Genomic DNA, 25370 nt, shown 5'->3' with positions numbered 1-25370 from the left:
ATTTTTTGATTTTTTGCGTGTCGTCCAAACAAACAAACAAACAAACAAACAGTTATAGTTTTATTATAGTAACATAAAAATAGAAAATATACTTTAAGACTAGTGTTGAGTCAAAAATCTAATCATTGAAAGATTTTAAATATTTTCGAATTAAAAAATTTTTCTTAAGATATTTAGTTCTTTTTTACAGATACCTATATAAAAAATAATGTTTACATTTTGTAAAATTATTTTTATATTATAATAACATAATATGATATCAACTTTTGCCAGTTTTCGTATTCCTATATATTTTTTTTACATGGTTACAAAGAATAAATGAGAATTAAGATTAAAATCTGAGACTTTACCACCGTTTTATAGAAATGCGTGTTGAAACAACTAAGGCTCCTAACAACTAATATATTATAGCCAGAATCTGCACTAGCCAGGCACAAACTTGGCGAATTGCTCATTCATAGTATGCTGGTTAATCTTGTGATTCTCATCGCCCGTACGAAATCACACTAGCCTTAGAATAACTCATGTAACAGCGAACTATTATTTTTAATTGAAAACCTTTTAACATTTAATACTCTTAGATGATTTATTAATAAAATTTATTTAGGATTAAGATATTTTTGACAAGTTTAATTTCAAAACTGTTTTGATAGGTTTTCACACTCTAAAGAAGACTTTGTTTTGCGAAATTGTCATTGAACTAAATTAAAAATTTCAATATATATACCTATATATATTTCAATATGAAGATAACCAATACTCTAAAAAGGTATGTTTTCAGAATGTTCCTGACACATATTTAAAATATATGCTGTATACAACAATTAGAGAAATTTCATGCAATAGTTTTAACAAAGTTTGGGTCTATTTCAATACTGAGTGTGAATACATTTTTTATCATTATAGGACTTTACTCAAAATAAAAATAAATATACTACCATATGAGAATTCAATGGGTGTCATTTCTGTTATAAGAGGTTGAAAGGATCTTTGGTCCCTCACATAAAACACCCTCGTAGAGATCAAATCTGTTAGTCAACTAATAAGTACGTTGTCGTAAACAAACACACGGAACCCGGGAAGGACAGACGAGCAGCCAGTTTCCTGGTGCCTCGGTCACTCAGTTGCCTCACCTTTCTGGTCGTCGGCGCCGTTGGTGTCGAAGTCGTAGATGCCGGGCGGCTTGCCGACGCGGAAGGAGGGGCGGCGGCCGAGAGCCGCCTCCGCCGCCTCCTGACGGCCCCCGGGGGCGGCCGGCGCCATGGACTCGCGCGTCGCGTACACGTCGTAGGCGGAGGCGCGACGCGGCAACTGCGCCGGCAGGCCTGCCGAGCCCAGACACTTGTCAGTGCGCCGGAGAGCTGCCTCAAATACATACACATTTATGTATATAACACTGGATGCTGATATGTATGTACGACATCGATAAACTCTGACACCGTTGGACCGATCGCCATGACAGTTTGCACATAATAGTGTTTCCTTTCACGGAGAAGGTTTTTATGCTATCCTATTTTTTTTAATTCGCCGTTAGATGGTGCATCAACTTCTAAACAGTTTAGCCAATTGCCATGGGTAAACAGAAATTGATAGGTCATATATACACAAACAGTAATTCTGTGTAATTTCTCTATGTCCACCACACTGTCATATAGCGCTATAAATTATTCTTTAACTCGCGGGCAACGTATCACCCTGTGTTCAGCCCGGCCAACGCCGGGTATTGCAGCTAGTTATTCATATAACCAATCTCAAAACTATAAACAAGATTGAAGGGTCCCTGACATCAGTGAAAGATAAAACTCCAGCCAAATATCCAGCCGGTGTGAAAAAGGTTACTATGTTCACGTGGCAAAGTATATACAGGACAAACTAACTTGCGAATAATCAGAAGAATTAAAGAACATATCAGCGACTATAAACATGAAAACTTACGATCACCTATAGCAGTATACTCCTTGGAAACCACGCACAGAATTAAATTCTATTGTTTCACACCATAGCCAATACCCCACAATACATAAAAAAAGATAAATTTATATATTAAAAACCTATCAAACATAAATAGATAGGATGGATACAAACTAAGCAAAATATGGGACACACACTTCAGAAATCAACTGTTAAGTGAATTTTAACAAGATGGACAGTATTTTAACAAAATTCCCCGTCGAAAATCTGGTCCTACCTGGATTAAAGTATTTCTTTAAGTCTTCTTTGATTTTATTGCATCCATTTCATTATATATTTTAAAATTTCGCTCTGCTACTCAAATGATTCAAAAGTTGACGTAGCTGCTCCGACATCGATTTATAGCAGCGATTGCGGAAACAACGCGTGATTTTCGTCAAGAAATGTAGTAGAAGATACTGTTTGTGTGTATATTTATTACACTCTGCATTATTTTAAATAATTCTATATTTAATTTCGTTTCCGAGTTTTGTATTAGAAGTTTATTTGTAACATGAAAACATACGAATTTGCTCGTAATCGAGGTTAGATATTACACACCTCCGGCGAGTACTAAAAGATTCGCTCACATGTTTTCATAACATTTTTACTACTTACATATTATCACAAAAAATAATATTTAAAATCCCAATTGCCTTAAATTAACTTTTTTTATTATCTAATGTACCCTAATTAGGTATATAACATTTAATTATTTCGCATTTTCTTACTATGTTACATAACTTGTTCTAATTTCTTACTTCATAATATCTCTCTTCCCTTTAATTTTTACCTATTACAAAATGAGCATAGGCATCTGCAGGGGCGCAAATCTGTAGGGTTCTCAAGAAGATTCGGGCCCGAGAGTTGTGAGCGTGGGCATGTCATCTCTGGACACGGTGCTTGTATGTTGTATACTGCCCTTATTTTGATATATATATATATATATATATACATGCAATAAGCACATAAAAAAATATACAGAAAGTTTTCCATAAAATATATATTTTTTGATATCATGTTTGTCAAATCGCTTTTAATAGTCAGAATTTTGCAAGTGCAAACGAGGCCAGCAGTGAGTGGCTTCTTAATTCCAGTTGGCGCGATTGGGGGGGGGGGGGGGGCTGTATGGCCCCAAGCGATCTACGCCAATGGACATCTGTGTGAAACATCATCATTACAGTAAACAAAAAGAAGAAAAGCGGGATCAGTTTGTCGGCACACGAATAGCGCACCCAGTGCCGGCTCCTGGGAGGCGGGCGCGCCGCCGCCGTTCTTCACGTCGTCGTCGTAGCTGTGCTGCTTCTGCACGCGGGACTTGCGGCGCGTGCGGCCGCGCCTCCGCCGCCACTCCTCCGCCTCGTCGGGGTCGTCGGGCGCCTGCTGATCCAGGGGGCACACCGAGCCGCTGCGGGACCGCCCCCCGCCGCCGCCGCCGCCACCGCCGCCCTCGTCTGCAACACACGGCGCCGCGGCGTCACTCGTCGCCCCGGGACCCCCGGTGCCCCTCCCCCGCCGCGTCCGTCTCCTCAGGTCAGCGTCGCGGCTGTCGTCCAAGTCGCGGTCAACTATCACCCAGGACATCGTCCAACGTAGGGCAGATTCGAATATAACATTACCTGGGATGTAATGTCACTGCTTCCAGTTTAAAATGACTGAAGGTTGAAGATACCCTCGAAAATATGACTTCTTAGAACAATATACGGTCCAACATAGGGCAGATTACCTGGGATGTAACGTCACTGCTTCCAGTTTAAAATTACTAAAGGTTGAAGATACCCTCGAAAATATGACTTATTAGAAGAATATACGGTCCAACGTAGGGCAGATTACCTGGGATGTAATGTCACTGCTTCCAAGTTTAAAATGACTGAAGGTTTAAGATACCCTCGAACATCTGACTTCTTAGAAGAATACACAGCCGCGAATATAAGACAATCTGGGATATAAGAAGACCATCAACAAAATAACTTATAGTGTGAAGATTCTGAAGTAAAAGACGACCAAGCAAAAAAAATTAATAAATAAATAAACGCACACTTTGGAATACTAGACAGTCTGTTATAGGCAATGAAATGGAGGATGGTTTGGAATACAAGGAGAGCATTGAAATTAGGCAAGTATGTTATGACTTTTTTGAAATTTCATCCATATTTAAGTATTCAAGAATTTTTCAAACATAGCAGCTTTTGCTGCAGTTCTTCTTTTATATTTGGTCAAATTTGAGCTAAACATTCAAGTAATTTTATGGGAACCATAACAAATATAATTTTTAATGTAGTTTTATTTTTGATTTATAATTTTAAATGGGTATTTTAATATTTCTGAATCTAACCATTTTGTTCATTGAAGCCTTTCAGCCTGAAAAGTTTAGCCTGTTTTACTGTTAGCATTCAGCTTCCCGTCGCTAGTTGTCGATAGCTAATTTTAGCGTTTCGCCACTGCTGCTCTTAGCACATCCGGTATCCTCTTCATTCCCGCCATTGCGTCAAACTATCGCCACTTCAGCTCTGTCCTTTGGCCGTGCTGAATTACCTCCCTATCCCCGCGCCTTAGTCCTTTCTGCAATTCGGCAGCATCTTGTCTGCTAACTTTGTGCTCGTACACGATCTCTTTCCTTGTCTTTGCCCCAACTTTCCCCCATCTGGTCTTGAAACCAACAAAGTGAAGCCGCGCGCGTAATCTAGCGGCGACTTTGCTAATTAGGCTTGTGTATCCTTTCGCAGATCCACGAGAGCGACGTATCTCGCTGGGTTGCCATTACGTGACGCACTTTCGTCACCGCAGGTTGTAACTTTCTTTATTGTCGCTCATTCGTGTTGTTCGTGGGCGTGTTCGCGTTACACGATGTAGTCGCGTAAGACGGAAATAGTTTCTCCACAAAAACAGTTTATGAGAAACTATTTTTATCTTTTCCCCCTTGTTTTTGCACCATTAATAAAAAAATTTTAACAGGTAATGATGCATTTTTAAATTTTATAACTAGTGAAACTATCGAACTGTATCGCAGATTTCTTGTTATTAAATTTTAACCTGATTCAAAAATAGTTTTTGGCAATAACCTGAAAGATATCCATATAGGATTTATTGTAAGCGTATCCTTCCACTTCTGAATAATTGAAAGGTAGCAGTACGCTATAAATCAGATCGCATACAGCAATTGTATTTAAACTTTGTTTGCAAGTTTTAAACCAAAGAGAGGTCTACTTAAACTAGCTCATTGTTTTGATGAAAATTATCAATGTTTTTTAATGCGTAATGATAAAAGCATCATAAAGAATTGTAAAAATATTCGTATTTTCACAGTGTTTTTCATTAACCAAAGTAATGCCAGTTTCTAAAAGTTTTAGTGCTGACAACAACTGTAAAATATCACCAATTTTATTTCACAGATAAAAGTAAAAGGAAACATAGTAAATTGCAGTTTTTAATGTTATATGACAAAATATATTTTTAGATAAATAAATTTTTAATTTCTGCTACTGTTAAGTTGACAATACATTCATTATTTTTTCATTTATAATTATTGGAAAAGTTTGAAGAATTAATAGCACGAATATATGCTTTTATTCTGAAATAGAAGCTTTCTGTGCCATGAATCCGGCCGTAGTGGAGCACGAAGATAAATTTGTGGGCAAAAAAATCGCATGTAAAAGAGAGTACTCGCGCTAACTGCTCTCAAACTTCCGCTGTTTAGCTATGTCGTAATCAAGTTTAATACTTTTGGCTTCCCCCTCCCTGGAGGTTTGGTTGGCGAGAATTGTGGGAGGGGGAGGGGCATAGCCAAATTGGTGTCCTCCGCCGTTACGTAAAACTTCTAGATATAATAAATACCCTGCAAGTGTAAATCATCTTGCCTTCTCCTATCTGCGTTTCTCCCGGCTTAGAAAGTTTATTACAAACACTCCTCATTTAATGAACAATTTAATGTGAAAAAATTCTTAGTAAGATATTGCGGGAATAAATCCTAACAAAGTGTTAAATTCAGATTTATGTAAACAAGGAGTTTAAATTGTAATTATTTTAATGAGTAAAAGAATTTAGTGAATAAAAAATGCTTAAAATGAATGTTACTGTCTTATTATAAATAAATATTTTAAAATTTATCTTCTTTTAGATATATACAAATTAAAAATCAAAGTGACTTATTTATTGTGATAAAATGAGAGGGTTAATAGCTTGATACTTGAGATATTTACTTGGTGTGTCAAGGAAAAAAGTTATTTTACTGATGAGGTACAATTGATGAGAGTATTACATTTAAGGCTAATAAGACTGTTTTTCCGAGGATCACTATTCTAAAATGAATGCAGTAATTATTTATAATTTCTCAACCAATTCTTCGTTGTATAGTGTGAGAACAAGCACAAGCAATGGGATAGAGAAAATTCCGCAAACGTTTTAAAAGTAAGGCGTATATTTAAAGATAGTAAGAGACACACATTGTAGTCCAGCATATCACACAGGCTTCACAAGCAACATGAATTATCAGCAGGTATTAGCAGCTGCAAAACAAATGTGACCAACATCTTTCCGCAGAGTGTAAGGAGAAACATACTACTGGATTGTCACTATGTACTAAGAATATATACTTAAAGACAATTTATTTAGCATTTGTCTGCAAAATAAGAAACTATTCCAAAAATGTATTTCATAAAACACATGGCATTTTGTTCATTGCGCAATGCATGGACAACTAAATCGAAGCTGATGAATAACATCGTATCATGAGATTAGGAATACAGCTATCAGAACGAAAGTAATTTCAAATGTCAGGGTTTCAAATACATTCTGAAAGAAAAAATGAAATCATAAAGCTTTATGAGTGAGAATAAAGTAACGTAATACGATCTGAAATATGGAGCATGATCGTGTTCACCAGAGAAGGAAAATACAATTAAGGTATGTAAGAAGAAAAAATTGACATTATGTTAACAGAAGAAAAATTTCTAATTAAGTGTGCATCTACAATCCAAGATAGAATCATTCTCACCTTAGGGCAACACAAGGGGCTACTGCAGGCCCCTAAAATGGACAATATGATGACGTATATGTTGAGGCAATAGGTTTAATGGTATAGACATGAGCACAGAAAGTAAGTGAAGTAAGTCACATTCATCACAAGGAAAGCGAAGTCCAGTAGTATCTACTATAGCAGACAGTATATTGAGGTACACGAGGGAAGCGCATAGTCCCAGGAGCATCGTAATTCTGTCAAGTATTCGGCTTTAGTCAGAGACACAGTCACATTCACAGTGGTGTTACGCAGTTTCGCACTGCGTAACTTTGATGAATTTCAAGACTGCGCCCCTGCCTGTCGCCTGGATACCAACCGCAGCACAGGGGCACGCACTGTTCGAATTCTGCAAGCCATCGGGCCCGATCGGGTCCTTTCGACTCAGATCGGCTTTGCGGGCTTGGCGCCGGAACTACCGACGAGCAGGAGGTAACATTGGGGTGAAGTGGGCTCAAGAATTCCCTGCCGATGAAGACATAACATTAAGGAAGTAATAGGAGCACAGTAAGTTGGACATGTTGCTAGCTGAAGTCACATACAGAGAGAGCCCGTTTCAACATGGGGTGAAGTCAGACAACACTCCCTATTACGTCGTGGTACATAAGAAAGGGCCATTATGAGTTAATAAAAAAAGTGTATAATATCAATAAGTGGTTACATTCGTAGAAAAATGCCAAATTCATTAACAGGTAGAGTGAACTACAGCACAGCCTATTGTGTGGATGATGTATTATTAGAGTGCAAAATAACCACATAAAAGAGAATTCGGTCTAAATGTAACTGCAATATGAGACACAGAGATTCATGTACACAACAATATAGAGTAAAGTTCAGCACTACGAAGCGGTATGGCAGTACATTGAAGTAAATGACAAAATGAGAAAAGGACACAAGATAACAAGGAAGAAGTGTCAAGTTATTGACTGCAGTCTGAAACCGAGAACCTGGTTCATCAAGGGCTTTAGTGGGAATTAATATAAAAAAGAGAGTCAGGCTTATCACAACTTGAAACAAAGTTAACAACTCTCTACGATTGTGAACAGTACATGGCGATACATGAGTTGAGGTCATAATGACACCAGACAATTGAGGTATATCAGGTTAGTGCCTGCAGTCCAAGAAAGCAAGAGCCAGGTTCACGACATGTTGAAGCAGAGTCGACCACTCTCTATCACGATGGACAGTACATGAAGATACATGAGTGAAGTTAATATTGACACGAGACAATTGAGGTATATCAGGTTAGTGGCTGCAGTCCAAGAAAGCAAGAGCCAGGTTCACTACATGTTGAAGCAAAGTCGACCACTCTCTATCACGATGGACAGTACATGGCGATACATGAGTGAAGTTAATATTGACACGAGATAATTGAGGTATATCAGGTTAGTGGCTGCAGTCCAAGAAAGCAAGAGCCAGGTTCACGACATGTTGAAGCAGAGTCGACCACTCTCTATCACGATGGACAGTACATGAAGATACATAAGTGGAGGTCATATTGACACGAGACAATTGAGGTATAACAGGTTAGTGGCTGCAGTCCAAGAAAGCAAGAGCCAGGTTCACGACATGTTGAAGCAGAGTCGACCACTCTCTCCCGCGATGGACGGTACATGGAGATACATGAGTGAAGTTAATATTGACACGAGACAATTGAGGTATATCAGGTTAGTGGCTGCAGTCCAAGAAAGCAAGAGCCAGGTTCACGACATGCTGAAGCAGAGTCGACCACTCTCTCCCGCGATGGACGGTACACGGAGTGGCATGAGTCCGTGGAGTCCGGAGACCGCGAGCGAGCTTGGCCACGGGCCGAAGCGAGGCCTGCGAGGGCGGTACCCACCTGGCTTGAGGAGTGGCTCGCGGCCCGTGGACGAGCCACGCTTGTGCTGGCGCCACTCCATCTCGCGCTCCCAGCGCAGCTCTTCGCGGCGCTCGCCCGCCACTTTCTCCAGCTCCTTGAGCGAGGCCGGAGACACGTCTGAGTGGCGGCGCAGCTCTGGGGACCTAGGCGGCGCAAGGCCGCTGCCACCTGCCGTCAACAAAGAGGCACACTGAACCCGGGCCAGGTCCTTGGCCGAGGCGAGGGATACGTCAGAGTGACGGCGCAGCTCAGGGTAGCGCGGGATTGCAAGGCCCCTACCTGGCGTAACAACAGAGACACAGGCACGTGCTAGAGACGACACGGCAGCAGGCCCGCCCCGCTCCGACACAGATCACCGAGCCCCGCTCCCTGCCCTGGTTACCCGTCCATTCTTCCTAGTCACTAGCTGCCGCTGTGCTTACAATTGCTAGAGACATTGACTGCCTGAGTATCTCACTGTTCTACACAATATTGAACATTGATGTGAACGTTATTGTTAAAGGATATAATTCCACATATTTTATTTTATTTGGAAAAATGTGCTTACGATTTTTAATAATTCTGTGTTATTACATTAAGTTTTTTGAGTCTGAAAAACACATTATAAAAATATGTTAGTAGCATTACTTATATTAACGAAAAAATTTAATTTTAAAACAAAAGTAATTACCAACATTATTAATACATCTTCAGTTAATATAAATATATCTAGAAGTAACATATAGTAAAAACTAACTTATAAATATGTATTCTGATGGCGGTTGGCTGTAGCGGGTACTAAGGGCTGTCAGATCTGTATCAGGCAGGTTTAGGCGACTGCATTAAACAGCACAAAAGCAGCAAATACATGCAACAAGAGCAAACAGAAGACACAGTGCAAGTTCAAGAATACAGACACTCGCAAGTTATGCGACACAACGAGCATTGTTATAGATATACGTTACTAACACAATATGACATTAGTGTAACTCTTGCAAGACACAAACACCAAAGTCTCGGGAAAGGTTCCCCAAATATACACACATTAAAACTAATCAGAAGATCATTCTTGTGTTTTCAAGGCAAAGAAAAGTGATTCATTACTACTAACAGCACAAGGAATTCATTGACTAGCCAGAATTTCAACGCAAAGATGAAAAGGAGAGAATGTGTTCTTTTAAGTAGAGAAGATTTTACTTTATCACAAACATAAGTAACACTGTGTGTGTGTGCCTTTACAATACATAGATGGCTACACTGTATAACATACTAATTTACTCAAGCAATACTTTACATTCACCACATAAACATATATTTTGCATCTCATAAACATACAGAATTCATGTAGTGTTAAAATTTTTATAACATTGAAAGTTTCCAATTTTCTGACTTTATAGACAATATTTTGACTTGATCTTATAATTTTTCTGTACAAAACTTTAATCTTACAAACATCCATAAATAAATTACATTTATTTTAAATTATTTTACAAATATCTTATGAGACAGAAGGCGTACTCACAAGCAAACGAAACACTTAAATTTACACCCAACAGATAACAGTTACGTGAGTACTCACATAATCCTTGTTTTAATTGTGACAGAATTGTTAATTTTCACATTATGTTGAAAACGATCAAGCAATGTCCACACTATGCATGCATAAATTGTGATTTTCCTACCTGTATTACATTATAATGTTATTTGAACTAATAATTATTAGTTGACAGTTAACAGCTTGTAATTTCAATAAATTTCAACACTATATTACAATAACTATCAACTGCTCTACTCAAAATCAAATAAATTGATATTGGGTTCAACACTTTCAATTTTAAATTTGTTTTATAAATATAAGTGTATCGATAGTATTAATTTAAATTTTGTATAAATATATTAAGTATATGTAAACAAGATGATAATTGGCAGGCATTTTTAATTGTTGCAATATATGATATTTGGCAGCAAAAGTCTTCATAAAAATCATCTTCTATCATACCCGCACGCAAGTTGTTAGAGATTTATTAATTCTCCACTGCAATTCACCTGGAGCAATTTTGTCTTATTCCATACCATTAATTTTACCATCATCTTGTTCACACTAGTAAGATTATATTAAACATTATCATACTTAATTTTGATTCAAGTTATAAAATAATATTAATGTGGAGTTTCACACTCATGAAAAGTTTTTCAGGATGATGGATTAAGAAAACACCAATAAGTTCTTAGGAAAAAAGGATGATTTTTTATGTTTAGTGAGATATGATGGTGAAAGACTTATTAAAATAATAATTTAAAATGCAAAAATTGAGTTGTGTGGTTTTTATCGTATTATTCGAATAAAATTCTAAATAAATGATAAAATTTTTATCTGAGATGACATAAGAAGAGAGTAGAGTGTACGATAAAAACAAGTCAGAGAGATAGATATTGAGATGACCTTAGATAATTAAGCTGGTCTCTGCCAACAATTTTCCACAAAGTTAAGGCTTTGCATTGCGACATAAGTGAACAGCAGCACAGCTAAAAAATACATAATATGATAAGCTTTAACAGTAGTTGTACGAGAAAGCCCTGTGATGGGATGGTGTGTGGATGAAGAGTATCAGAGTAAGGAGGGGATATGAGGAAACACAAGTAAAGGCAAGGCAGCACGTGAATGGGCGAGGAGAAGCCAGGAAGTACGAGGAAAGGCGAAGGAGCACGAGGAAATGCAAGGATATGCGAGGAAAGAAGAGAAGCACGAATTGAGGCGACGATGCGCGAGGAGAAGCGAGGAAGTACGAGGAAAGGCGAAGAGGCACGAGGAGAAGCGAGGAAGTACGAGGAAAGGCGAAGGAGCACGAGGAAATGCAAGGATATGCGAGGAAAGAAGAGGAAGCACGAATTGAGGCGACGATGCGCGAGGAGAAGCGAGGAAGTACGAGGAAAGGCGAAGAGGCACGAGGAGAAGCGAGGAAGTACGAGGAAAGGCGAAGAGGCACGAGGAGAGGTGAGGACGCTCGGGCTTACCCGAGCCGGCAGCACTGCCAGAGCCGATCTTGATGTCGGAGTGTCGTCGCTGCAGAGCCTCCACGACGGGCACATCCAGGAGGATGTCGGTGGACTCCTGTGACACGATGGGCTGCGTGCGGCTCTGCAGCTTGCGGCGGCAGATGCTGCACCTCCACGACGTCTGCAACACAGCGCCGTGTTACAAGCAGGACTCGCCTCGAGCCCTTACAGTGCACCTTCATAATCACGCTGTATGCTTCCTTGCCCAGGCCGGACCCCATTCCACGTGCAATCATGTTACGTTGTGTACCTATGTATTTTAAAGTAAAGATGTACTATGGTAGATGTAATTAAAAGTTAAAATTAAATAAAGTTCTTTAAACAATAATTTTTTTGTAAACATTTCCATGCAAATATATGTGTGTTCAGGCCGGGTGTAAAAGTTGAATTTGAATTTTCCGCCTGCAGCGTTGGAATCGTGACGCTGCTGCTCCCACACCATCTAGTGACCAGTTCGTTCTCGTTTTGTTTTCGTTTCGGTAAGTCGGCCGTGCGCGACAGCAGAAGTTTGTGATTATTAGTAATTATACAGTCCATTTTGTCGATTGAACCCAGACATTTGGTCCTCCAGGCCGGATTCTAGATCCTAAAACATTAATTGTTGGCCGTTTACGCGTTTTAGTCTCGTCTTGTGTCGTCTTTCGGTCGCGTGCGTTGTGCCGGCTTTGTGCGCCGTGGAATCGTGGTTGTATTACCTGGATAATTTAAGGAGGCACATCGACTTTGAAACAAAAAAATATAGAATTGAAGGAAACGTGTTTTGTTTTTATTATAATAAAATATATGTACATGTATTGAAGTGGTGATGAAGCTGTGACGTCAACAATTGCAGTACAAGTTATATCGATTGTTCGAGATGGTGACCAATCGATCGTAATTGTGTGGTTGTTCAATTCCATTTGTTTACGTTTTTGCACGTGTTCTTATCTCGTGCACGTCATGTCTGAAAAGGCAGAAGTTCTCATTAGTCGACTGGAGCGAGCTGAGAACAGATTACAACGAGCCACAGCCTTAGCCAACAGGTTTGAGACCCACAACTCACAGCGGGGACTGTTTATATCCACCTGCCGTGTCTACCAGACCTAAAACTTGGTTTTGAACAGGATCACCTGACACTCGAATTGATGTGCAAGGACAAACCACATTTTGACCTCGCCAAGCACACAAATAGGTTAGATTAATTTTATGAACGCTACTTTGTCATAATGTCAATCCTTGACACTGCAGTATGTGATTTAAAACAGACTCAGGTCTCCAAAGGTTCATCACCTGCACCGCGAGTGTCACAACCTTCAATTAAGCTACCATGTTTTGCAGGTAAAATAGCCTCTTGGACCAACTTCGCTAACTTGTTTCAAACACTTATTCTCGATAATCGTGACCTGTCAAACGTGGAGCGGTTCGCATACTTAAGGCTAGCCTTGGAGGGCGAGGCCCTGTGTTTAGTGCAGTCACTGCCATTGACAGGTGACAATTTTGAGGTGGCATGGACATTATTGGGGAGAAGATACAATAACTGGCAGTTGATAATATCATATCACCTAGATGCCATATTGTAGGTTCCTGTTTCCATCTTGACCTCAATGGTTATCCTGCGTAGTTTTCTGTCTACAGTTGGTGGTGGGAGTGGACTTGACCTATCTGGGAGTGGCGTTGCAAGTCAGGTACCCGGGCCTAAAAAGGGCTGTAAACTGCTTGACAAGATGCCCCCTTGGCCCAGTAGTCGGTGAGGTGACTCAGGCAACCCCGAGGTCTCCTCTGCCTGCCCTGCGGCTACCACTATCGGATTAGGAAGGTGATTGCTATTTTGAGGTGTCGGAACTGTTGCCAGTTCTAGTATCCGAGACATGACTCAACAAGTCCGCGGAAAGAGTGTGTGATGCGAATATATAGCCTCTCCACATCAAGTGGCAACCCTCTGCCTCCACATTGGCACCACTGTTGGGGGAGGATCGTGGTGACTATGTTGGGATGGGTTCCTCAACCTCTGGTCATAGCACCTCTCTAACTAAAGAGGGCAATGCCGGGTCCAACTCTGCCTCAGTGCATCCTCAATTGCATGTATGAGACCAGAAATGGTGGAAGGGCTGAATATGCGGGCAACAGCAGATGCGATAGAAACCTTTCTGGGGGGTTCGACTGCCGAGCCTCGGTCCATCGGTCCCCAAAGGGCCCCATAGTGAATGGATCAGGCCCCATGGTAAAGGAAGGACTGGGTATGGTGGTTATGGTGTCGGGCGACCGGGCCTCAAAAAAGGGCTGTAAACTGCTCGACAAGGAGCCCCCTTGGCCCAGCAGTCGGTGGAGGTACCGAGGCAACCCCCAGGTCCCTCCATCCTGGGCACTGTAGTTGCCATTTTCTAGCTGGGGCAGACGGCGGTCGTCGCCGGACAAGTGTAGTCGCATCCGGACCTTAATCGGCTGTAAACCCGTCGGGCCAAGGTACGGCGGGTCGGAGGGTACTCCGAGGCGACGAGGACACCCCGTGGCTGCACTCTGAAGTGTGACGGTCTGGTCTAGCTACCGGCGAACAGTCTGCCGAGTAGACCAAAAGTTGGTAGTAGTACGGGGATAATCCACCATGTTTGAATGGTGCCCCGCTGAGGTTTCCTCTAAGGCCTAGGATTCTTGTTGGGTAGGAATCGTACTTGGGAGTGGTGCCCCGAGTGCTTTAGGGGCAGGCATCAGGGTTCCCTAGCCCTTTGACGTGCTGACGTGAGCGACGAGGACAGCTCCGGTTACCAGCCTGGACAGCTGGAAGAGGTTGGGTAGACCTCCACCGGACCGCGGGTTCACTGCCATTCAGGGTTTGACACCCTTTGTGGATGGTGATGGTATTCTACGGGTGGGCGGTCGGCTTCAGAATTCTACCTTACCGTCGGATCAGAAACATCCCATACTACTTTCTAAGAACAGTCGCCTAGCTTTTCTCCTCATTAACAAGCTCCACCAGGAATTCCTTCACCCAAGCGCCCTTACGGTACAGTCACTGCTCCAGCAAGAGTTTTGGATAATAGGTGTCAGGAATTTAATTCGCCGGCGCTTGAAAGCGTGCCTAGAATGCTTCAGAACTCGTCCAAAGAGTGTTTCACCTGGCATGGCTAGTTTGCCATGTGTGTGTGTCTCAGGCTAAACACTGTAAATGTTGAATTTGAATTTCCCGCCCGCAGCGTTGGAATCGTGATGCTGCTGCTCCCACGTCATCTTGTGACCAGTTCGTTCTCGTTTTGTTTTCGTTTCGGTAAGCCGGCCGTGCGCGACAGCAGAAGTTTGTGATTATTAGTAATTATACAGTCCATTTTGTCGATTCAGCCTAGACAATGTGCTTTAAATATTACTAATTTTATTTACAAATGTGAAACATTTAAAAAAAACACGAGAATACATTTTCTACCATAAATTTTCAGTAATAAGCAAATAAAATGTACAAATATTTGAAAAATGATCAGAATATATGTGACTTCTCACTGTACAAATGACAAGTAGTTAATGACTGTGGTGAATGGAAAGGCAAACTAGAGCAGCACTGACCTTGAGAACAGGTTTACAAATCATTACTCTCGAATAACCTTACAGAAAAAATTGGCTACGGTGGTTTTGTTAACTTTTTTTATAAATAAAACATTTCATCATAAAATACTACACATTGCTGAAATATGGTAATAATTTTATACTCTCACATATATTATTTATACTAAAAATAAAATAAAAATTGTTTGCCTATAAATTAAAAATTGATATTATTCTGTTCAAATCATTTTTTACAGGTACTTACAGTAACTTAAACAAATCTTACGCATAGAAAACTGGAGTATCTAGAAGTTCATGTACATATTGGTTTTGGAGTGAAATTATTGAAAAATGTATATAATATATATACATACATAAAGCTGGTTCAATGTGAAAATGTAATATTTCAATAATTTCACTCCAAAACCAATAATGTACATATATATATCTTCCTCGCGAAACTTTCGAGATTAATGTATTACATTTATGTATTTGGATAATACCGAATGCACCGCAGGAAAAAAAATTATATTATTTAATTCGAACTTTTGTTATCGTTTATGTATTCGAACCGGAATTTCCGCGACGGACATTGTACCTAAAAATCCTAGGTTGTACATATTGTCTTCTTTAAGAGTTTTCCTGTTTAGTCTTATCGAAATGTTAGTGTTCCTTGGCTCGGACCCTGAGTGAATGGTGGCGGTGGTGCGGCCACAGCCGTGCTGATGTGTTTGGGTCTCGCTGGGGCAAGCAGGCCGGCCACGCTCGAACCCTGGTTACTGGACCGTGTGACACAGGCTTCTTCTGCGGCGCTCTCTGAGGCTAGTTGAGGTCGTCGGGACACAAGTCAAACGAGTGCGGACTCCAGAGTCCTTCACACTCACAGATACAAGTTCATCAAGGCTCAGAGGCCCGAGTCTAAGTGTGCAAGTCATAGCAGCGGCGAGGTCTCTATCTTCATGAATATCGCCAATACAGAACAGTCGCATACAATGAGTAATAATAAACATGGTTTTAAATAATTTTAAGTAACGTGTCTTAATGTTTAGGATAAAGGTTGGTGAAGCTCTCTCCAATTTATTGTATTCGAGAACTCTTAAAGTCCGTAAATAATTTCTTGAAGGTAACTATGATTTGTTGTGATTTTTAACTTTAATTTATAAAGACTGAACTGAGTTTAGAATTTTTTCAATAAACGTGCATTCCTTTTAAATAAGTCTTGTTATATTTTCCATTATTTTATGTTATATGTTTACGGGTGTTAAACTTGCATCAGAAAATGCTCTGTACAGGACGACGAATCTTATAATCCAGTCGGTACTCATTTAATCTATCGCAAATCATTTTTTTCTACTTAGTGAGTGGTTAATTATTTTGAATTTACTTTTTTCCCAATGCTTTGATATGTTGATGGGTATTGTGCAGAAGAAAAATCCTTAAACTCCCAAGTTACTTTTTAACTGAAAAGTCTATAATTATTTTCACATCCACTAATTGATTTTAATAACTATCGCACCCTCTACTTATTTTTACACCCACCACAAAAAGTTATTTTTTAAAATTATAGTTTGGTATTTTCTACATTGTTGGAGTTATTTATCCAAAAAATGGATTTCAGGGGATCCGCCAAAAGTATATAATATAATTAGAGACGATAATTATAAACGACATCCGAGGCAGAATATGTAATATTTTAAGTTAATGTTCGTGCCGAAATCGTTATAATTTCGCAAAGATATTTTACATCATGTTAAGAAATAAACACAGTAAATTATACGCAGAAACAAACATTGATCATATTAACCTCATATACCGACTTGATCGCCTCGGTGAGCTGGCTCTCACTAAAAACCGAATGTGAAGTCATTCCGCGTGAAATTCCTGAGGAGAGAAAACTCATCGCACGACAGCAGAACGATTTAATGGATAACTACTTCGCAGCGTGGCGTGACCGATCAGATTAAAACCAGATGGATAATGTGTCAGATTTTAAAGATGCGTTATTTATTTTCTCTGTCGGTTGAATGGGTTGGTTTCCCATTCAAGCGTTCAAAGTTTAAAAGTTGTTCCGTGGCTGCGGAGGGGTCGCCAGGGACTGGCCCCTGCCTCTGTGGAACGCCGCCCCGCCAGACAGAAGAGCGAGCAGCGCGATAGCTCCCTCCTGGCCCGTTCAGACAGCCGCCGCCTGATCAGGCATTCGGCGCGGCCTCCCGGAGACAACCGCACCTGCGGGAGACGACGTGGCGTGTCTGGGTCTGGAGACCGCGGGTCTCGTAGGACCGATCCTCAGTCGACGAGCACACCTTCGAGGCTTTCGACGTGCAACGTCTCGGCTCTCTGCGTGCGGCGTTCGGTGGGAGTGATCTCGTGAACGGAACATTAGTAACCACGGTGCTGCCATCTGTGGTGGATTGGGCAAACAAAAGTTCACAAAGCCAAAGGGAAACTTAATAGAGTTTTAACTTTTAAGTGATTTTTGACAAGATGGGCAGTATTTTAATTATTTGTATTATTGTTATAAAACTGTAGCTGAAGTGTGTCGGTCGAATTACGACTCACCGTGTACATGTCACGGGTGATGCTAGAAGAAGAAGTAAACCTAGGTTTAAACGGGTTAACTTAGCATTATCCAAGTTTGTTGGGTAAAGTCCGAACAGTCACTAAAAAAAAAAAATTTGAATTCCACGTTTGCTCGTGCACACCTAGGTCCACCCAGCGCTAAATGGGTAATGTTAGGTGTTGCGTCATTTTCAAGCACGTGGCACAAAACGCGCGAACGCCGACTTCCCCCACGCTGCTCAGTGGCAGAATGGTGGCCGAACAGATTGCACGGACGACGTTCCATGAACATTTTTTATAAAAAAATTTAAGAAGTTTTTTCTGTGAAGGGATCGAATTGATTTTACTTTAACTTACGAACAGTATTTGCAATCAACATTAGCGATCATGCAACTATCGAGGAAATGTTCTGAAGTAACCAGCTTTCTGTTTGTCAGAAATGTATTGCCAGGATAAAACTTGCAAATGAACGTTCGCTTTCAAGAGGTCAATGTTCATAAAAAGGTGCAATTATGAAACAACATGTTCTTCAAAGAAGTCTAAATTCAGGCTGCAGGAAAATTTTGCAATTCGAAGTGTCAAGGCAGTTTGTTTTATTCAAATAAATAACTATTTATTTGTTATTAAAAACAACATAAGTAACATTTTGTGAAAGTGCCATTTTGTGAAATATTGTCATAATTATAATTTAGAGCACATTTCATTACGAATTTTCTCATTCATAATACTTTAATTATTTATGTAATTAAAGTATCAATGTTTTGTTGGTTGTTAAATTCATTGAACTAAATTGATGTTATTTTTTTATATAACATTACCCAGTCAGCGTTGGGTAAACCTCGGTGTACACGGTTGAGCACCGAATTCTAATTTATATATATATATATATTTTCAATACCAAACTCTATATTTCCTGTATATTGACTAAAGCCCTTTCAGTATGGACTGATAAAACCTTTCGCAAATAAATTGCATGAGAAAGCTCGGGAAGGAGGGAGGAATATTCGGACTACGGCACTGAACACGAGCGACAGCGCTTGTTAGCATCACTGCCTGCGCTGCACTCCCGCCTAAGTGCCGGCAAAGCGCCGGAACATGACGAGTGAGGTTATGGCGGTAGGCGGGGGGGGGGGGGGGGGGGACATTAAATTAAACCTCGCATGCACATGTTTCCGTGCGGATTTATGACCTAGCCTCGAGCAGGGCTACCAACGCCGACAACTGCGTCGTGTTGCGGCCGACACCCCTCCACCCCTTTCCCAATACCGCCACCCCTTCATCTTCCTCTTTCTTCCGGTCCATCGGTGCCCCATGGGCGGTGCGAACGATACAGTGGAACGTTTCAGCTGAATAGGGATTTCCTCATCGAAGCGTTTTGCCCGGGTGTACCAGTGCCACTAATGCCTTCGCAACTATTGAAGCTATTAAAAAAAATCACTTTTCAAATCTTTACCTCTAAGCGTACTTTTACTAGTGAGATATAGTGTAGGTACGTTATTATGGTTTGACATCTGAAAAATTACATGTAGCTTGATCCTAAGTTCAGTGGCTTTTAGTGAAACTATAATTTATATCGTAAACAATTTAATATTTCAATGTTCTTATTTGTTATATGAACAATAAAAATTAAGAAAGATTTTTTCAGTGTAAAATGCAGTAAATTAACTACCTTCAATGGAATGTTAAAAATGTTCATAGAAAAAATTAATCTTCTTATAAACTTGGTATCAGTAGGGGAAAAATGCAACATGATGGGAGAGTCCGAGACTTTAAAATGACGAACAATTTCAAAATAATTTTGTGACAATATGCCGTCACAACGTTTTGGTTATCATTATGTTTTTAGCATTGTTTATAAACAGGGGTGAATGCATAGTTCAAGTTCAAACAAGAGAATTGGTTGTTATTCTAATGTTGTACTATATATAATATTTTATTATGCGCCTTTTGTGTTGGCACTTTCTTTAATTCCCTGTTAAGAGAAATTGCGTTTTTTGTTTTACCCGTTTAGAACGCAACTGCAAGCTTGTGGTTTACTCATATTCAATCACTCGTCCGAATTATCCCATTTTTAATTTTATGTATACAACTGTCATAAGTCCAGGATATAACTGATGTGAAAGGTTTATCAGACAAGGTCAACTCCGAGTGTGTGCGCATTAATCATGGGTTGACGTTCCGTCGACATTGGGGTTATGAGAGAGAGCAGGCAGATGAGATGATGTTGACGTTTAGCAGCCATGCAAGCAACGAGAGGTGCCGCCGGCGAAGTGTTCATGTTAGTAGAGGGAGCGGGTCAGTTCTGCACCAGTCAGTGTCAAAGGAAGGTTATAGTGGAAAACCCGCATATCCCGAGATGAGAGTGGTGGAATCACAATTATACTCAAACTGTGGTCGGAAGTGTTCCTGCCTCAAGTGTCTGGAGTTGACCCAATATTTCTTCATTCTAAATTCACTCTATGTCTTTCACTGCGATGAAACGCACTCTACTTCCGACCTCATATGTATGCTGTTAGATGAAATTTATGAGGTTGTAAAATACTTTATCATTGTTCATAATAATTTTTTACTTTCAAATTTATAGGTAAAAATGGTAGTGGGGGAACATGCTGTAAACATATTTTGCAAATTTGTAAAAAATAAAGCACTAGATATATATTTACTTAATATTAAACCAGTTAGATCTAAATTCATTTAACACTTGTCATCTGAGATCAGGTATTATTATTTTTGATTATATTTACTTATGATAAAGAATCTTGAACCAGGAAATTGATCTATTTATTAATATTTTGAACATATTATATGTGGCAAAGAAGTATTACATTAAGCTTACTTATTCTAAGTTATTGATTATTTCATCTAAAGTGTGGACTCATGTTTATTCGAGTAGCATGTTTAGTCTTTTATCGACATAGAAAATCTGTTTTCCTAACAAAGTGTTGTGGGAAATAAAGGCAGGGAAACGGTTTTAATGCGAAGGTGGAGTAGTAGAGTGTAGAGTCACTCCAGGTGGCGTAGGCTCGAAGGAGCGCGCGCCCCATTGGCCAATCGATACCCCCTCCACCCTTCCAGGGCCGGCAGCACACCCTACACCCCCTCTCTCCTACACCGGCAGACTTGTCCCGACCGGCTTCTATATTTGGTCGACCCAGGTCGCTCGGTGCTGTGGACTTCGTTAGGACTGTCTGCGACCTGGCTCCACTTTTTCATCGTTGACAAAACGTTGGCTGATCTAGTTGTGTCATGTATCTACTTGGCACTTTACACTTCTTAACAAAGGCCTTAACTAGAATGAAACTTTCTGACAGTTTTTTCAAATGGATTTTACTCCTGGTTTGTAAATTCGAGGTCTTGCATTGGAATATGTTCGGTTAGAGGTTTTTTTTAACTTGCAGGAAATGTTTTCACTGGGTTCATGAGTGGGTATTGTGTAGTACCGTGACCTTCAATATTGCGGGAAGCAACAGAAAACCACCACGAATATCGAACCTATAAGAAAACAGTGTGTGATTTTATTTGGTCCAGCTTGCTTAAGACTCAGCTATTAATTGTATTTCCAATTTTTTTTAGAGGAGATATCTTTTTTTATGATCATAAAACTTGATCCGTAAAATTAAATACGAATAATTTGGATCATAACCTTTCAATACAGTATTTTTGTAAACTTTGGTTAGCTAATTCTCAAATAAAATATTAAAAACGAAATGCGGTAATGAAATATAGAACACTAGATTTTTAATGGTTGGGATTAATTAATTTTAATATTTTATTGCAATATATTTAATTTAGGAGTTAATTTTAATTATAGTTACAAATGTGGCAAGATAAAAATTTGATAAATATGAAAAATTTTAGGGTAATAATATGCAAAGTTTTAATGCCACGAAAAAAATTTAAAATTAAAGTTCCTAAGAAATTTGTACAAAAATACCCAGATAGTGCGCACTGACGCTCACTGCAACTTTTAAATAAAGCCAAAATGGGAAAGTTATGTCACAAAATAACAAAAAAATACTAAATAAAACCAAAATGACAATGTGTAAAAAATATTTAAATAATTCAACAGGGATAATGCAGCTTTGGTTGAATTGATTGAAAAGTGACTGAAAAATCATGGCTTAAAGATGAATTCGGGTCAGAACCATTCTTCATAATAATTTAGTTTAATTTGTTTACAATACAATTAAAATATTAAGTTAAAGTTCATTGTATGACGATAATATATTCATTTATACCAGTTTGTATTCCAGTATACTATTTTTCTGTATAAAAAAACTTTTGCCGTATCATAAAAAAAGAGATTTGCGCTTTTACAATATTTTAAACAACGAAGTAGATTGCCTCAACAGATAATTTAAGACCTCACAAATAATCTGCCACCTTTCTAGAATGACACAATTGATGCAGGAAACATTAAAGTGCATGAAACAATTGTTTACAATGGCCTAATAAGTTATGTAAACAGAAACAAATGTTATAAAAAAATTTTCATATTTTAATTTTAGCTATAAAAATGCATTTTTTGTTTACATTTATAAACCCTTTGCGTGACGTGTTTAACAGGAGACTGAGCGCTGCTTCTGAACAATAAACACCACTTTGAACATTTTATAAATTGAAAAGTGATTTTATTGGTGAATGATGCGTCCGACCCAAGTGCACTGCAGATGTTTGACGAGTTGCCATTATCCGCGCGGGACTCACCTCGTCCTCGCTGGCCTCGATCTTGGAGTACGAGGCGCAGTCCTCGCACACTTTCTGCTGGCACTCGAAGCACGTGCGGAAGAAGTCGTTGGGCTTGAAGCTCTTCAGGCAGACTCGGCACGTCCCAGTCCGGCAAGGAGGCTTGCCTGCCTCGGTCTTCCTGGAGCAACACACGTCACTTCACATCACATCACGCCACATTACACCACGTAACACATCATCACATCTTACCACACATCATTGCATCACAACTCATTACATTTCTTCTCTTTACAACTCAACACATTTTACCACAACGTATCTTATCACATCATGCCATATTACACCATGTAACACATCATCACGTCTCACCACACATCATCACATCATACCATATTACATTTATTCTCTTTGCAACTCATCACATTTTACCACATCGTATATGATCACATCACATCACGCCATATTACACCACGTAACATCTTACCACATCTCACCACACATCATTGCATCACATCTCATAACATCTCATCACATGTCATCACACCGTACCTCATTACATCTCTTCTCTTTGCAACTCAACACATTTTCCCTCATCGTACCGTATCATATCTTATCACTTTTCGTAATATCACAAAATATCACATGACAAGAAAATCTGGTAGAGCGATATAAAAGTCTATAGAGGAGTATTAAATATAATCTCCTTTAAGATGTTTTTTAATTCGTTTTAAAATCTTTCTATTCTTAACATTTTTGATCTCTCATCAAGTATATACTATTTCTGACTTTCAAATTTTCATCAAAATATTTATATAATAGTGCATAAATATCGTATTTCCGAGGTTATTTTTGTGCATAAATAACGTCTTTCCAAGATTATTTTTATGTAATAATGGACTGATATTTATGAACATTCTAGAGCCATAACCGGTGAAATAATTTATTATTTATTTTATACAGTAGACTTCAAGTGTCATTAGAAGCCAAGAACCATAATTCTAAAATTTAGGTTCTACGCAGAATGGTTATACACGACACACACAAGCGATAATTAAGAAGGAGTCCGTCCCTGCCTGCGGTAAGTAACCATGCCAGCCAGCACTTCTTTATGGGAGTCAGGAAACACTGGAAAAACGAAATAAGGATGGCCGATCAAAGGATTAAAACCCGTCTTACGGAAAGTAAGTCCTGTGCCTTAACACGGCTTCACATTGTACATGATTTTAGGGTGTACTGAGACCTCGTTTTAAATGGGAACATTCTTAATTGGTGTAAATTCGGCTTACTAAAAATCCTGCCTCGCCTTTAACAACTAGACACATTACATTAAATCGCTCAGTCACCGGTCTTATACGAAATAGCATAATAACTTAACTCCTAATACATACACACACAAAAATAAAGAAATATTTTTTGATGTGTAACATCTTAGTTATCGCTATATGGCATTTGGTGGGAATAAATTTGTAAATATGATGGAAGTCAACGAACGGAAATGTGTAACAATATAACCACGGTAAAACCATCAGTGGCGGATGGCGCAAACCAAATAGTATTAACTATTTAATGAATTTTAACAACATTACAGTATTTTAATAAAATTCTTTGTCTAAAATCAGGTAAAAAGCCAGAGTTTGGTATTTTTTTCAAGTGTTTTTCAGTTTTATCGGAGCCGTTTCATTATATTGTTTAAAATTTAGTTCTGCAAATTGAATGATTCGAAAGTCGACGTAGCTGCTCCGGCAGCAAATTTTAGCGGCGGGTGCGGAAACTAACTGTGATTCGCGCCAAGTAATGTAGTTGTTAACACAGTTGCCGTATATTCTTCACGCTAGGCATTATTTTAAATATTTCTAAGTCAAATTTCGTGTCCGAGGACTGATTTTCGTAGTATGATTGTATTTGCACCATGAGAACACATGAATTTGCTAGTTACCGAGGTTATATGTTACACATCACTGGCAAGGAGTGAAACTCTCGCTCAAATTTTTTCTCCTCATCCAAGTTAAAAAATAACAAATAATCAATATAACAATAAAAAAACAGGACATATACGCCAAGTACCAGCCACTCATGTAGTAAAACTTGATCTGTTTCGAGACAGTTATTTTCTATGTCAATTTTGCGCGGAATGTACTTCAGCAGCGTATAAAATTTGGGAGATTTCAGATTCCTGGAATACCTCAGTTACAGTTTTTTGCTTAAACCAAAATGATACTAAAGTGGATCAAAACAATCTATTTCAGTCATCACTTCAGTTGTGAGAATGAAAGGCTCAATCTTAGTGCGTGGCAGCAGCCAGGTGACAAAGACCTTGGTTCTGGCATATAGTGAAAATTTAAATTGAATATCTCCAATTTGAATTTTTAATGTTCAACTTGGCTCTCTACACTGTTCACTGACAGTTACGAGTATGGACGTTAACATTCACCTACATGGAATGCAAATGTCATATACCAAAAGTGACTTCGTTGAATATTTACCTATCATGTTGTATTTCAATGTCTTAGAGTTCATGCGTAATCGGCAACAGCTTTGCTGTTCTTAGGTATTCTCTTCCTTAGCCAAACCATTAAAAAGGCATTTAATATTTGCCTCTGTGTTAATAACGTCCAAGGTTTATTAGACAAGTTTATCAATCTTTATCTCAGTGATTCTTATGAATTTGCAGAGCCATAACATTTCTATAAACAATGACAGAACATTAGGTTGAACTTTAATTTACTTATAAATATCCCAATGTTTTTTTAG

At 39.2% G+C, this 25370-nt stretch overlaps 1 protein-coding gene across 1 annotated transcript in view; it reads right to left on the bottom strand.

Annotated features, from left to right (window-relative positions):
- LOC134530920 (regulating synaptic membrane exocytosis protein 2) overlaps nucleotides 1-25370 on the bottom strand; it is a 350617-nt gene that overhangs the window by 128408 nt on the left and 196839 nt on the right. The window contains exons 4-8 of the mRNA XM_063366274.1: nucleotides 22638-22797; nucleotides 11820-11982; nucleotides 8805-8993; nucleotides 3186-3404; nucleotides 1134-1361 (exon numbers count right to left, since the gene is read on the bottom strand). Of these exons, the coding sequence (XP_063222344.1) occupies nucleotides 1134-1361; nucleotides 3186-3404; nucleotides 8805-8993; nucleotides 11820-11982; nucleotides 22638-22797 (959 nt within the window). The remainder of the gene's footprint in view (nucleotides 1-1133; nucleotides 1362-3185; nucleotides 3405-8804; nucleotides 8994-11819; nucleotides 11983-22637; nucleotides 22798-25370) is intronic.

This window comes from Bacillus rossius, chromosome 1, assembly GCF_032445375.1.
Source record: "Bacillus rossius redtenbacheri isolate Brsri chromosome 1, Brsri_v3, whole genome shotgun sequence".
Taxonomy (NCBI): domain Eukaryota; kingdom Metazoa; phylum Arthropoda; class Insecta; order Phasmatodea; family Bacillidae; genus Bacillus; species Bacillus rossius.
This window is presented reverse-complemented; position numbering and strand designations above follow the sequence as displayed.